Source organism: Prunus avium, chromosome 8 (genome assembly GCF_965620075.1).
Source record: "Prunus avium chromosome 8, drPruAviu1.hap1.1, whole genome shotgun sequence".
NCBI lineage: Eukaryota > Viridiplantae > Streptophyta > Magnoliopsida > Rosales > Rosaceae > Prunus > Prunus avium.
The window spans coordinates 24,536,923-24,551,986 of NC_142291.1; the positions used below are offsets into that span (position 1 = coordinate 24,536,923).

Consider the following 15,064-nt stretch of genomic DNA (forward strand, 5'->3'; position numbering starts at 1 on the left):
AAAAAGGGAAAACAACTTCATTAATAAACCTCTGTTTATGGCAGAAAACAATCCATCAATTTAAAACAGCCTATGGAGATTTTTATCTAAACAAATGAATAACAGCCAAGATTTCTTATGTTCGGTACATTGGAAAATCAATAACATGCCTTTTCACAACTATACAAACAAATAAACTCCTACAAAGTAACTAGTTCTGAGGCCACTCACTAGCAGAATCAAATACTGAAACAAGAGTAAGGTTCATGAGAATCACTCTGTGTCTACGGTACGGTATGGTACCGTACCATAGTGTCTTAATCTCTTTCCTCAATAAGCAAGTGTTCAAGTTCTTCCCTTCGCCGCTCCAACTCCTGTGATTGTTGCAAACAGGTGAATGTAAGCAAACTTCTGTAATAGATTTGACTTACAGACAATTGACAAACACAAATTAACCTAACTCATAAACAGACTATCTAAAAAGACCAAAGACTCGTAAATGGCAGAAAGCTTATAGCAAGCAAGCCTTTAATGTCAGGGCTAAAGCTATTTCTCCTTGTAGTAAGAACCATATACAAGCAAGTATGATAAGCAAAAGGAACATTGAACCATGTCTGGACTTCCAGTAACACACATCACTTCTGGAAATCCAGGAATATGAAAGCTTACCTCAAGATCCTTTACCGCTTGCTCCCTTGAAATTTCTGTCTTCTGCCGAGCCCGTTTCAGGAAGCCAATGCACAGAATTCCCTTAAAAAATCAAATATTGAAGATTAGTAGATAGAACTTTGACCAATGTACTTAGCAGCTCCTACTGCTAGTTGACCATAATTCATGAACCAGAAATATCACGAGAACATTCATATAATTAGGTTAGTGCTCCCTACCGCAACACACAACAAATTCCCTGAAGTAATTCTGTGAGGGTTATCAATAATTACTGTGATCCTCTAGTAATTGGCTTATTTCCATTAAAAAAGTCTGGAATTAATAATGCTTTTCGTTTTTCTTATTGTAGTGTTGAATATTAAAAGATTTTCTGATACTTTGGTGTGTTATGTTTTGCCACTCCCAAGCAGCCCTCAACACAAGACATGAATTTTTAATCATGCTCTTGAGACAGAAATCTTTAACCTCAGCTACAAGAAGACATTTAAACATGCACACAGGCATAGACACACAAATGTCCAGAATTCTTATAGGATTCTTCTACTGAGACTTACCGAAATAATATAGACCCCACCACAAGCAAGGAGCATATAGCTTGCTATGTTCTGAAGAAGAACAAGCGTCTTCCTTGTACCAGTATCATCAGGAAAAGCTCTTGTCATGACCGCAACACTGGTACAAACAATCACGACTTCAGAAACCATATAAAATTTATGCTGGTGTGCAATAGATATGACAAGTTGCTTCAGTCGAAGTCAAGCATAAAATTTAATTTCCATCCCATCATTATTCTTTGTCACGGACCTCATAGCTACAATTATACTGTTATAAGGCTACGATATTCAATTTGGAACAAACTGAGGTGCGCTCTACAATCTCTAGGTGCAGAGAAATACTCTAGGAAACTGAAACAAAATATTTTGAGTATATTTGAAGACTTACAAGACCTGCAGCATACCCCTACCAACCCAATACTCCAATACCTGCAAACAGTTAACTGAATACTGAAATTAGATCACAGAAGCAAAATTCTGAATAATAACTCCAACATTGCCAGAAATTTTGAGTTACTGTAAAACAGTAAATTGTTGATCTTTCCTAAACAGAGTAAGAATGAGAGAAATGGAGACAGAAATTCATCACGATTGCACTTAGCAGCAAAGGTTTGAATGTTATCAAGTGCCTGTCTTACTGTTGGTACTCTCTCAGGTTCTTTTTCATTTTTATTATTTCAATCCTTTTGGTTTGGGAATTATAATCGCATCTTAGCAAAACCCCTCCTGTGGGTTGTTGGGGAGAAAGGGGGTCCCTGATCATCACAAAGATCAAGTACCTTATTTGAGGAATTATAAAATCTAATAATAAGTTTTTATTCCATGTGGATTAAGTTCATTTCATATTTTCCTTGGGAAGATTTGATCCTTGATAGAAGAATTAGTCTGTTTCTATCAGGAGCATTGGAGTGGCCTTTGGAACACTGACCTATAATCAGTTCAAGGCATCCATAAAGGAGATGTCTTCTTACACTATGTTTGGCTCTTGTACAGCAAGAGAAAATGAGAGAGAGAGAGAGAGAGAGAGAGAGAGAGAGAGAGAGAGAGAGAGAGAGAGACTGTTTTTAGAAAGTTGTAATGTTTTCTTGTGCTTAGGTTGCATGGAGTAAATGAGGGGAAATATGACAAGAAACTACAAAATTTGGTATCTTTTGTTTTGGTAAGCCAACTTCCCCTTGTAATTGCGCATAAGTTTCAGTTAATTTTTTTTTTATCCTTCTCTTTTTGCTCATTCTCATTATAAAAAGCCAACAATAGAACGTATGGAAATCTAAACCTTTTCTTTTCTTCCTTTGTCCACTTTTACACCAAACATAATTTTTCTTTGTAAAACAAAATTCTTTTCCCCACCCATTCAGTCCAAAGCGTGTATCATTTGACAACACCTACATCTCCTATGGTGAAAGTTTCAGATTCTACTCCTCTAAGCAATATTTTCTCCTTTCTTTTTCCTTGAAACAAGTTATGGTTACGATCACTCTAACCGAGATCAGATTTGGAGATTTCCACAATTAAAGGAAAGAAATAAAACATTTCAATCACATTTTTACTCTGGACTCTGAGTCTTCTAACTAGAGCATAGAAACCGCACAATGTTCGTAATAAATTTGTTGTGTTAAGGTTAAAATCAGCTACCAAAATTGCTTAAAAATTAATTTCTAAGAATCGAAATTTTCCTTTGATAAAATGTGTTAGGGCTTAAGAATAGTGAAAAGTGAAAACGAACCTTCCAGAACTTGATAAAGAACGCCCATTCGGTCTCGGCCACAACCACCACAATCGCAACCAAAACAGCATAACACCGAAATATCCCGTCGAAAACCTACAATTCACCGACACACAAACAATCAAATCATCCAATCTACAACTCCATAAATATATACACATATATGTATAGAGAGAGAGAGAGAGAGAGAGAGAGAGAGTACATCAGATCCATCCTTGAAAGATTCAATGGCAGAGAAGACATTGACGACGATGCAGAGAACGGCAGTGAGAGCAGTGATGACGCTGAAGCATCTGCAGCACACCAAGAAAGGGTCGGCTTTGATTCTCAGTCTGGTGTTACTCGAAGTTGGAGATGTTCGCCGTCCGCTCCCTCCTCCTTCCTCTACCTCTCCATTGTTTGTCGACATTTTCTCGCGCTTTCTCGGCTCCGAGAAAATTTTCAGCTAATTTATTCAGTGAGAAAATCTCATATTCTGCAACGCATAGATTCTGTTTCGCTCATGGATTTGGCTCTCCCTCTGTTTTTCGTTTGAGTGTTTGAAGCGGGATTCTTTGACCTGTTATTGAAGGAACTGAAAGGACGAGCCACGTGTTCACCAAAAAAAAAAAAAAAAAGGTACCGGCCACGTGGTGGCACAATGGATTTTTTAGAAGCTTTTATACTGCACCAAACATGTCCTTACCTAAAAGTCAATGTAAATTAGCAAAGCGGGATATTTGTTAATCTATGAGTTTTTCTTTTCATGAGATGAAAGATTTTTGTTAACAGAGCTTTATGTCGGCCTAAAGTGGTTGAAGAGAATCCCAAATTGACTACTTCTGAATGAACGGTTGGATTCGACCAAAAAAAAAATTGAACGGTTGGAATTGTGGGTTTAGAACTTGAGATACATAGTGGTGGTGGTGGGAGTCGGGGAGCTGCTGGGTTTGGCTACAAAGACATGAAATGTTGCAGTTGACAGTAAAGCAAATAGAGCTAATCTATATCCGGTCGATGGATAAGATTTTCGATTGCCACGTGTCCATATTTATTATAAAATTCATATCCCAAATTTCGGATAAGATTTTTGGCTGTCACATGTCCATATTTATTATAAAATTCACATCTCAAATTTCAGATAAGATTTTCAGTTGCCACATGTCCATATTTATTATAAATTCACATCTCAAATTTCAGATAAGATTTTCAGTTGCTACAATTGTCCCTTCTATCTTCTAAATCCCTCTATAAAACCACAGCCTCAACTCAGATCTCTCACACCATATTCTCTCTATCATTTCATTTCTCAGATTTTAAAAAACACATTCTACTCTCAATGTCTTACATGAGAAGGTTGTTGGAGAGGGCCGAACGAGAAAATGAAGAACGAATACGCAAATGTGCTGAAGAAGAAAGGGAGTGGGAAGAAGATGATGATCAAGTTGCTATAGCAGTGGGTATGCTCCATCAATCAAGCCAACACCACCGTGGTTCACAACCCAACCGTGGCAAAAACGTGGACAGACGTAGGCACTCTCGCGGTAAGAATCTCTTGAAAGATTACTTTATCTCAAATTTGTTGTACTCTAGTTTTGATTTTTGAGGGCGATATAGAATGCTTCCCCATTTGTTCAAAAAAATCATGTATGATGTTTGTAATTTGAACGTTGTCTCTCGCTTTTGCCAACGCATCTCTCCATTTTCCTAACTCTTTATTCAAAATTTTCTACCTACTAGCCAAGGTCATTTCCGTATGAGTCGAACGTGATCTTTAACAAAATTCGGCATGAATTTTTATCCACATATGAGAGATTTTCATCTCATTGCCCGTGATCGAGCAATGACCAACTTGGACCCAACACTCACGCAACAAAACATCTTCCATGGTTATCCACGACCCTTCGGCTTCGATGGAAGATGCCATTTGCATTTTTACACAAATGAAATTTAGTAGTATAAATTTTGGTGTAGAAAGTGAATAATATTGGAAGGAGAAGAATTTGTATGAAGATTTGGTATGGAAAGTGAATAATATTGGTAGGTTAAATTTATAGAAAAAAATTTGGTATTTTTTACAAATTTGTTCGATTTTGTTAAAAAAAATTTACATAAAAATTAGCAGCCATTGGATTGGAGTAGAAATAATGAATCGAACACCCCAGGTGAAAATTCAAAATCGTGCGTTGACGTCTGGCTGGTTGGCGTAAGGCCTAGTTTGGGATTGCTGTCACTTTTAAAAAAAATTGCTTATGCTGTGCTTTGAAAATAAATAGCTGTAAAGTAGATTAGCTCCATGTTTGGTAAACAATATTTTTAAAGTGCTGTTAGTACAAAAAGCAATGTCAAAACCGTTTGGTAAATTTTAATATAAAATTATTGTAACTATTAATAATGACTCAAATAAACATGATGTTAAAAGTGTTATGTACTAATCATGTGGTGGTAGTGATAGTGATGGAGTGGAGGTTGTGGTGGTGATGAAGGTGGAGTTGGTGGTTATAGTAGTGGTGGTGGTGGGGATGGCGGTTGTGGAGGTGGTGGTGGTGGTAGTAGTGGCAGCATGGTGGTGGTGGTGGTGTTGGTTGTGTAGGCGGTGGTGGATGTGGAGGTCTTGGAGGAGGAGGTGCTTGTGGTGGTGGTGGTGGTGGCGGTGGCGGTGGTTGTGGAGGTGGTGAATGTGGTGGTGCAAGTGGTGGAGTTGGATGTGGAAGTGGAGGTGGTGCCATTTTTAAAAATAAATGATGGTATTTTGGGAATTAAAAAGATTCATTAAAGGTTCATCTCTGCTTCTTTTGAAAGCAACTTTGAAAAGCAACCCAGAGTCTGCTTTTAAAAGCTGTTGTCAAAAGGCCACTGCTTTTAAAATAATCGGGATATTTTATTTTTACCAAACATCTTAAACTGCTTAACTTTAAAGTGAAGCAGGTTTTTGGCCAAAAAAAGCAATCCCAAACGGGGCCTAAGTATTGACGTGACCAACCCTCGGGCAGGAGAATTGGCTGATTTTGCCTTGGGTCTTGCCCGAATTGATAGGCCCCAAGTCTTACCGGGGCTGCTGAAGTGCGCTGTAAATGTGTTCGCGGGCCTAGGCCCCCCCCTGTCCGAGGTGGAGCTTTGCGCTGGAGATGCTCTTATCCAGTGCCAACTAGCCTTATCTTTCCAACTTATTAGCACCTTGTCCCACTTGTGAAGATGTAATTTTGGATGTATTTGTAGTAGAACTTTTACATTATTCAGTCGGTTGTGAATTTTACACCCCATGTACAACTGCCCACCGCAACACTTTCTGATAATTGAAGATGCAAAAGTGGTTTACATTTCCTTTTACACCTCCACATTGCAGTTGCACTAAGATAATAAGAAGACAATTTAATGAAATTGAACTCAATATGAGAATAAGTAGACGATACATGTGCTCCAACTCATAGGCAAAGGACAACTATTGCACTTTCTAAAGTTCAAATAATTCCTTCAAATCTTTAATTTGTTGGAAAATGATATTTATGGCAATATCCAAACCCAAATAATTCATTCAAATGAGCTATGATTGGTGAATTATTCTAGCTACCTTTCTTTTTAACCTTCCACTTCTATCTTTTTTTTCTCCTTTTGCAATATTGTATGATGATTGCAACAACTCATTTTCAACGATCATTCTTATAAAAAATCTGCCGAATTAAAAACCTATTTAGTCGTTTAAATAATAGTGTGATAGTTTATGGTATGTTCCCTAATCCGTAATTGGAATCAAAATAAGGAGTTGAATTCCTATTATGGATACACATGTGTTTACTTCACATGGAGGAATGAAAATGCGAGTGGAACCCACACAAAATTAGGAGTAACTCCTGATTTTCGAGGAATTGGACTCTTGGATGGGATGTAGTATTCTAATTCCTCGAATTCTAACTCATTAGGAATCCATCCTTTTTACCTAACATATCCTCACACAATTTTTTAATTCCAAATTTGCCATCTATTTTAACCCAACAACGAGGGCACTTTAGTAATCAATTTGGTTTCAATTCCAATTCATATGGATTTAGTAAATAGCTTATAAGGAATCAATACCACTCCTACCTTGATTTTATATGATTTAGTAAACAACTTCAATAGGAATCCGAATTCTAACTCTCCTCAATTCAATTCCTCCTCATCCAATTATGAATTAGTAAACATGTCATATTCAGAAAAAATAAAATAAAAATGTAAACATGCCATCAATGTTTAATTGAAACAATCGTTTGGTTGAATGTCGTTTAACGTCTTATATGTTGAAATAGAACTAAATACAAATCTAAGATGAAAAAAAGTTGTGGCGTTTATATCGGTCAATTTGTTGGGCATAAAATAAATAAATAGAGATTTGTCCAATTAAAAAATTGAATAATGTAACCCGGGTGGTTGGTGTGAGTGGTTCAGCATTCTCATTCCTTAAGAGATGTTAGGGGTTCAATCCCTACTCTCGTATGGAGTCACCACTTTGGCCAGCACTTTACCCCTTACGGGCCGACCCGGTGTGAGTGGGAATTAGTCTGGGTTGTGGTTAAGGCTTAAACACCCATAGTTGGGGCCCATTCAGGACCACCTCATGTTTCAAACCAAAAAAAAAAATTTGAATAATGTCGAATAGGCCATTCACACCCAAAAGAAAAAAAAAAGAATTCGATTAGAAAAGACAAAAAAAACACACCTTATCTATATAAAAAGAGTAATGCTATTTGGACACACAACATTGACACACTTAGTTGACATCCGTTGATGTGTCAATGTACCATTCGCTAAACAGAAAACGAGGAGAAAAGAAGAGCAAATGATACATTGATACATCAGCGGGTGTCACTAAGTGTGTCAATGTTGTGTGTCCAAATAGCATTACTCATATAAAAAATAGAAAAAGACAAAAAAAAGTGGAATATTCCATGCGTCACACGTCACAAAATATTCACAAAACTACAATCACACTTCTCTCTTCCATGTGCATAATTCAATCAGCAGCTGAACAAACGCATCACCAGCTCCCCTGTCTAAAACGAAGAACACGACAGAGAGAATGGAAAAACCAGCCCAAAACACTGACGCCCAAAATGGGCAAGTTCAAGAAGCAACCAAGGCTTCCAGCGACGGTTCTATTTGTGGGTACGATTCACTTCACCGCCTCCTCAGCGAAAATCTCAAGCCCCACCTTTTGCAGGTCACTTTTCTCAATTGTCTTTCTGTCGGGTTATTGTCATTTGGTGCTTTTGGTGATCGATTTGTGATCAGTTTGATTGGTTCTTTGTTGGGTTTGCGTCCTTTTTTCATGAGACAGTTTGCTCTGGAGTCAACGGTTTAGTCTGAGTTTGTTTTCGTTTCCTTCAAGTCTGAAGATTTCATATTTGAATTCTTAACATATTTATTGGAAGTTTGAGGTTGGAGGATTTGGTTTTCAGATTTAGATGCTTTGAAAATGGACATTCGGATTGTACCCGGATATGTTTTCATGCAATTTCCGTGAAAATCAGACCATTAAATCTCCCCATGTTAATTGGTTTTATTTGTTATTTTGCGTTTATCAGGAAGTCAACCGTATTCTTTTGGGTATGAATCGCGGTAAGGCACTTGAAACAATTTCTCTCCCAGAATCTGCTAAAGCACTCTCTTCAGGACATAATTTTGACCTCCAGGTACGAAGTTACTTTAACTGTTGTGCAATGACCTGCGATTACCATTCACATCCCAGTAGTTCATAGTCAAGGGAGGTGTGATATACAGGGCTTCGGAAGTCCCTGTTAGTAGGCTCTTGGATGTCTGTAACCAAAAGTGTTTTAAAGAAAAATGAAGTCTTTCTGAAAGGAAAGTTTTATTGAAATGAATTTCGGATTTGCATCCACTCTGTTTCAGTGAATTACAACACAACTCTCCTTTTGCACAACTGCATAACTGTAAACTAACTAATCTGTCTCTCAGCTAGCTATTCAATCCAAACAACAGTGTAGACTTTCAGCAATTTACACACCGAATCATAGCACTCTAATCTTCCAGCTTCTTGCAGCATTTCTGTTCAACTAACCCAACCCCCTTCTCCTTGTCTCCTTCTGGGACAGCCTGATCTTAGAATCTCTTTGACAACTTTAATGCTATATCTCTTATCCTTATGTGTTTTAATTAGTTTCTAGAGAGTGTAATTGAATTTTTATACCTGGGCATGTCTCCTATGGTATATCATACAATCAATTGCTGCTATGCTGTTGACTAGTCTGGACTGTTGATCTTATATATTCTTTCAGGCCTTCTGCTTTCTTGCTGACACAGAGTTGTTGAGAGAACCTCGAATAATTAGGGTTGGTCTCATTCAAAACTCTATAGCTCTTCCAACTACTGCTCACTTTTTGGACCAGAAGAGGGCTGTTTTTGAGAAATTAAGGCCAATAATTGATGCTGCAGGTGCTGCAGGTGTCAATGTATTATGCTTGCAGGTTCGTCATGCTCTCCTTCCGTGTGGTCTCTGTTTTATTGACTTTTGTCTGATATTTTCAAGCAAATCCATTCAAATTAAATCCAGGAAGCATGGACAATGCCATTTGCCTTTTGTACACGGGAGAAGAGGTGGTGTGAATTTGCAGAGCCTGTAGATGGGGAATCAACTCGATTCCTCCAGGACTTTGCACGAGTGTACAACATGGTCATTATAAGTCCAATTCTTGAGAGGGATGTCAACCATGGAGAGACTCTCTGGAACACTGCTGTCGTAATTGGAAATAATGGGAACATAATTGGCAAGCATCGAAAGGTAAGTGAATTAGTGTATCTGTTTTTAACTTATTTTTTACTTGCATACTTTTCTGTTGAAAGGCATATTGACACATGATAATGGACAGAACCATATACCAAGAGTTGGTGACTTCAACGAGAGTACGTATTATATGGAAGGAAATACTGGACATCCAGTCTTTGAGACAGCTTTTGGGAAAATTGCTGTTAACATATGCTATGGAAGGCACCATCCTTTAAATTGGTTAGCATTTGGCTTGAATGGTGCAGAGATTGTTTTCAACCCTTCCGCCACTGTTGGTGAACTCAGCGAACCGATGTGGCCCATTGAGGTTAACTATTACCCATCTGTTTTATTTTTATGAGCCACTGTTTTGTGATATTTTCTCTCTTTTAACTTTGCAAACCCCGTGTGTCCTCGACAAGGTTACTTTTTACTCATTCTTCATTCTATAATCCACTCTTTTGCAATAGATTTCTCTCTCAGATTTTTTAAACTTCTGATTTCAAAACGAATTGTGATACAAAATAATGTCATACACAGAAAGGAAATATTTTTATGTTTAAGAGAAAAGCCTCTTTTTCTTCAAGGGGAATTGCCCTTGATTTCTTAGTTTAGCTGTAATTGTAATGCTATGAAGTCTCTAGGATATAAAGCCATATGGACACTTGCACAATCTTTAACAAATTGTCAATTTACCATTTTTATCTTATGTTTCTTGGATGATCAAATATGAGCTGTTCTCCTTTAATGATCTTATAGACAGTTTATTTTCAGAACCTTGATGAACTGTTTTGTGTAGTCAAGTAACATGCCATTCGACTGTTCTGTTTTGTAGGCCCGTAATGCTGCAATTGCAAACAGTTACTTTGTTGGGTCAATCAACCGTGTAGGGACTGAGGTTTTCCCAAATCCATTCACTTCCGGTGATGGAAAGCCGGAACATGCAGATTTCGGGCATTTCTACGGATCCAGCCATTTTTCAGCCCCAGATGCCTCGTGCACTCCTTCTCTATCACGCCATAGGGATGGGTTGTTGATCTCAGACATGGACCTCAACCTATGTAGGCAGATAAAAGACAAGTGGGGATTCCGAATGACTGCTCGTTATGAGCTGTATGCTGACTTGCTTGCTCAGTATTTGAAGCCGGATTTTGAGCCCCAAGTCATTTCTGATCCCTTGTTACACAAGAAGTCTCCCTAAGTTCTTTAGTTTCTACTTGGTCTGCAGTCTGAACATGTAGTTAAAAAAGTAAATTTGTGTGCATCAATTTCTTAGCCGTTGAAAAATAAGCATTGGCTATCTGTAGATATTTCCCATAAAGTATCTGTAGTTATTTCCCATAAAGTGACCATTTCGCCATTGTTTTTTAATATCAATTTCTTATAAATTTAAACCAAAAAACTTACATTAGCTTACAAATAAAAATGTCCACAGTGGCAAAGGACCCACAAGTGCTGTGGTTTGGAGTAATTGCTCCCTTAGACAAGAGTTTGAGTTATAGCATCTGTGTCGATGCCCCTCCTCTTGAGTTTTTATGAAAAATAGTGGTGGTGAACACGGATCGGGTCGGGTTGGGTATAGGCCCAAATCGGTCACCGAACCGGGTCATGTCGGCAGGCCCATTGAGCAAACCGTACATCTCATTTTTAGGCCCAATTTTGAATGAATTCGAAACCCGAATAAGTTGGGTCGGGTTGGGTCGGTGGAGGTTTCTGCCGAGGCCCAAAAAGAGCAACAACTGAAGGTGGTTTATTTTTTTTAAATTTTCCATGCCCATTTTTTTTTGGGGTCAGATTTCTAGGCCCATTAAAGTTTAGGACTCCTGTATATTTTTCCAGTTTCTGTACTTCTGCACAATTTTAGCATATATCATTCAAATACAAATAAAAACCTGAAAATCATCATCCATCACATGTCCAAATTCACATAAATATATATTACAAACCAAGCAAATTGTGAGAGTAATCTCAATCACAATTTGCATACTTGCAAAGTTAAAAAACTTAAGAAAATCATCATCCATCACACATGTCCAAATTCACAGAAATTATTACAGACCATAACAGAAAATCAAATCAAAACAAGTAAATTTCCATTACAAATAGAAATAAAATTCCATGAGTTTCATACTCCTCAAATCAAATTAGCACCTCTGCATAAAGAAAAAAAAACAGTTTAATAAATATATGCATTAATAAGACATAAAGAAACTATAAATTTTGATTAATGTAGAAAAGAAAGAAAACCTTTTTCCACTTTTTCCAAAGCTTGGTAGAAATCTAACTCATCCAATGCGGGTTCTTTGTAGTAGCTAAACTCCTCCGCCCTTAACCAATCACTACAACAAATCAATGCTTCTACGGTTTTTGGAGTTAATGAACTCCTAAAGGGATCTACAACTTTCTTTCCCGTGCTAAAAGAACATTCCGAAGCCACGGTTGATGATTGGACAGCAAATACATCTTTTGCAATATTGGAAAGTATTGGAAATTTTGTAGCATTCTCCTTCCACCAATTGTTGCATTCCTAAGAGGACACAAATTAATGTGCAAACAACCAATTAAAAATACCCGCAAGTGCACGAATCTATCGAAGTATAGATTATGTAAGTACGGGGTCGATCCCACGAAGAACTTGTCGGCTTCCTATAAGTTCTAATTTGAGTACATAAAGAACACTTATTTAACACACCAAAAATGCACAAATGAAAGAGGGAAACTAGAAATGAGTAAAGAAGTGTAAAAGAAATGGAACAACACAAGAAAACTAGAGAAAAACACAAACAACACTTTCTATCACCCTTTTATCACCATTTGGACAGATTCGTTTCTCTATTTTTTCAGTTTCGACCTCTGTCCAGTGTTTGACCTATAACTTTCCAACTGTATGTCCAAAATTTACGTTCTTTATACGGTTGGATTCAGCACAAAAAATGGAAGAACACAACGTGAACCAAAAGTCCAAAACAATTACGGAAACAAATAAATTTCAGTAACAAAGACACACCACGTGTCGAACACACAACTCACACACACATTGGGGGGGGGGGGGGGGGGGTTTGATTTGTTTCAAGTGACCTATTTCTATTGCATGAAAGTAAATGGACTTTGAATTTAAATGAGAAAGGCATAGATGAATTATCAAAATGTGAAAGTACCAAGTAACAAACACTAGGGTTTCGGAATCCACCCTAAACAATTCTACCCATGTTCATGAATACTCAAATGATGAACTCTAAACATGTTGATGAAAATGTTCGCAATCAAGACCATGGGTCGTGGCTCAAGACGCATTGATCCTCTCTAATATACGTAAAGTGCATGGTTCGTGCTACAATACTTGTGCCCTCCCCATAACCGAACCTAGGTATGGTTCGCACTTCGATTCAATTACAAGGAGAACCCATTAAGTTCAAAGAGAATATGAACATCACAAGAATCCTAATAGCATGATGTTTACATTAGGTATTCAAGAAACCAATTCACATGGATGATTCTTACTTCATCCATTTATTGCTTAGGATAACATGAAGATACACATAATCCCAACAATCTCAAGAAGCATGCTTTCAAAGATGGCCAACCAAGGAAAAACACACATCAAGGATAGATTAATTTGGTGAATTGGAATTCATCAACAATATCTAGAAATTCATACACTCAAGCATCAAAACAATAAGGTAATCATGTTTAGGGCTTCAACCTAAGCCCTAGCTATGGAGTTTAGTTGCTCATACTTATTCCAAATACAAATTCAAAATAAAATTAGAAAGAGTTTACAGATTTTGAGAAAATGATGAAAGCTTCAAGGTCATCAATGGTGGAAGCTTTCTTCTCCACTTTGCTTGGCTGCACCTTGGCTTCTCCTAGCTCCAAGCTCTCCAAAATCTGCTCTCAATGTGTAGAATGATAGAATGAATTGGCTACCCACGTTCAAAACCTCTCCCACTTCAGATTGCACTTCCCTTTTCTCCTTTTCCCATCATTTCCAGCTCACACTTTTAATATAAAACTCATTCTTTCCTCTAAAGCCTTTGCCCATTGTCCCCTTGCCATGATGAAGCTTTGACTTCACCAAGATGCCAAAAACTTCAGAAAATATCTCTTTTTACAAAGGTAATTCCTTGTTACCAAGAGTTATGGTAACAAGAAATTAAGATGACACAAAGGAGGTAAAAGCTGGCCAAAATCGGATTTCCAGAGCTGTGGTAACATGCTGGATTGGTTGGATAGGCAATACTTGTCCAATGGAGCTCAAATTTGGATATGTTGTAGTTAACATCCATTGGAACAAGTCTCATGAAGATCATGACCTCATCCGAGCACCAGAGCATGTTGATCCCAGGCCAAGAAGTTGACCTACGAAAATGAACAAAAACAGAATTTATGACTAATAATGCACTTTTAGCTCATTTTCATTCCAACCAAGGTAAAATCTAAGAAAACACAAAAATGAAGTAAAAAGCTATAAAATGTCAAAACTAACTCAAAATAGTGGGTGAATTGGAATCGAACATAATTGACAACAGAAAGTTGGTTTTCGCAAATTGTGAATGCAATTGCATGTTGTGTGTGCAACTACCTAGTTTCTGTTGGCAAATTGAATGTTGTGAAATGCAATTACCTAGTGGTTCAACTTCACCATGACAAGCTATAAAAAGCTATAAAATGTCAAGAACTAACTCAAAATAGTGGGTGAATAACATGAAAAATCATGTGTAAAAATGAACCGAACAAACTTCCCAAACTTATCTTTTGCTAGTTCTCGAGCAAAACAGAAACTAAAACAAGACTCGAAACTAAACTTTCCGAACACTTTCCAAAGAGAGAGCGACTTATGCAAATGACTTAAAAGTTTTCACAAGAAAAACTCAGTTTAGACATTATTCACAAGGCAGCAAAGGTCAGAACACAACATGTTCAAAGTGTAGTAGTGTGATGGCCAAATGGAACTCATTCTCCAATTTCAGTTTTCACACAACTTCAAAAATCATACCAAGCACAAATGTAACTTCAAATCTCACAAAAGTTGTCCTCTCACAAATGAATCACTCGGAAGAGGGGTACAATGCATCACTCAATAGTAAATATGAGAATAGAGTTAAACCATACGGGACTTAACTCACAATTGGCAAGATGAAAAACATGCATGAATATGATCTCAAGAAGGATGCCAAACACTTAAAAGCAGAATGTGTACAATTCAACCACATGACATTTAGGATCAATTTAGGTCTTTATTATAGGTTGTAATGGGGCTAAGGGTGTAAGGTGAGTAAGAAATGAAGGATAAGGATACAACAAAGTCCAAGGAACTCACAATGTAAGAGCATATAATCATTGACTAAAAGACTTTGAAACATCATGCTTGAGATTTTCATTCATTTTTTTTTTTTT

General features: G+C 37.3%; 2 protein-coding genes across 2 annotated transcripts; one reads left to right on the forward strand and one right to left on the reverse strand.

Annotated features, from left to right (window-relative positions):
• On the reverse strand, positions 1–3,485 carry LOC110774625 (vacuole protein). The gene is made up of 6 exons (XM_021979190.2): positions 3,131–3,485; positions 2,929–3,024; positions 1,591–1,631; positions 1,203–1,320; positions 649–729; positions 1–353 (listed from the first exon to the last, which is right to left on the reverse strand). Exons 1-6 carry the CDS (start codon positions 3,335–3,337, stop codon positions 297–299), a joined length of 600 nt encoding a protein of 199 aa, XP_021834882.1. The 5' UTR covers positions 3,338–3,485; the 3' UTR covers positions 1–296.
• A 4,394-nt stretch (positions 3,486–7,879) lies between these two features.
• BETA-UP (beta-ureidopropionase) lies at positions 7,880–11,038 on the forward strand. Its single transcript, XM_021979177.2, has 6 exons — positions 7,880–8,104; positions 8,469–8,576; positions 9,180–9,368; positions 9,455–9,682; positions 9,771–9,995; positions 10,503–11,038. The coding sequence occupies exons 1-6, from the start codon at positions 7,964–7,966 to the stop codon at positions 10,866–10,868; spliced, it is 1,257 nt and encodes a 418-aa protein (XP_021834869.1). The 5' UTR covers positions 7,880–7,963; the 3' UTR covers positions 10,869–11,038.
• The last annotated feature ends 4,026 nt before the right edge of the window (positions 11,039–15,064 follow it).

Excerpts from the sequence above, each read along its gene's own strand:
- LOC110774625 (XM_021979190.2), bottom strand. The coding sequence starts at position 3,337 with ATGTCGACAAACAATGGAGAGGTAGAGGAAGGAGGAGGGAGCGGACGG. Across the intron at positions 1,632-2,928 it reads TCTTTATCAAGTTCTGGAAG|GTATTGGAGTATTGGGTTGG; the intron begins GTTCGTTTTCAC and ends AACTGTTTGCAG. Across the intron at positions 730-1,202 it reads GTGGGGTCTATATTATTTCG|GGAATTCTGTGCATTGGCTT; the intron begins GTAAGTCTCAGT and ends TGATTTTTTAAG.
- BETA-UP (XM_021979177.2), top strand. The coding sequence starts at position 7,964 with ATGGAAAAACCAGCCCAAAACACTGACGCCCAAAATGGGCAAGTTCAA. Across the intron at positions 8,105-8,468 it reads TCAAGCCCCACCTTTTGCAG|GAAGTCAACCGTATTCTTTT; the intron begins GTCACTTTTCTC and ends TGCGTTTATCAG. Across the intron at positions 9,683-9,770 it reads TAATTGGCAAGCATCGAAAG|AACCATATACCAAGAGTTGG; the intron begins GTAAGTGAATTA and ends GATAATGGACAG.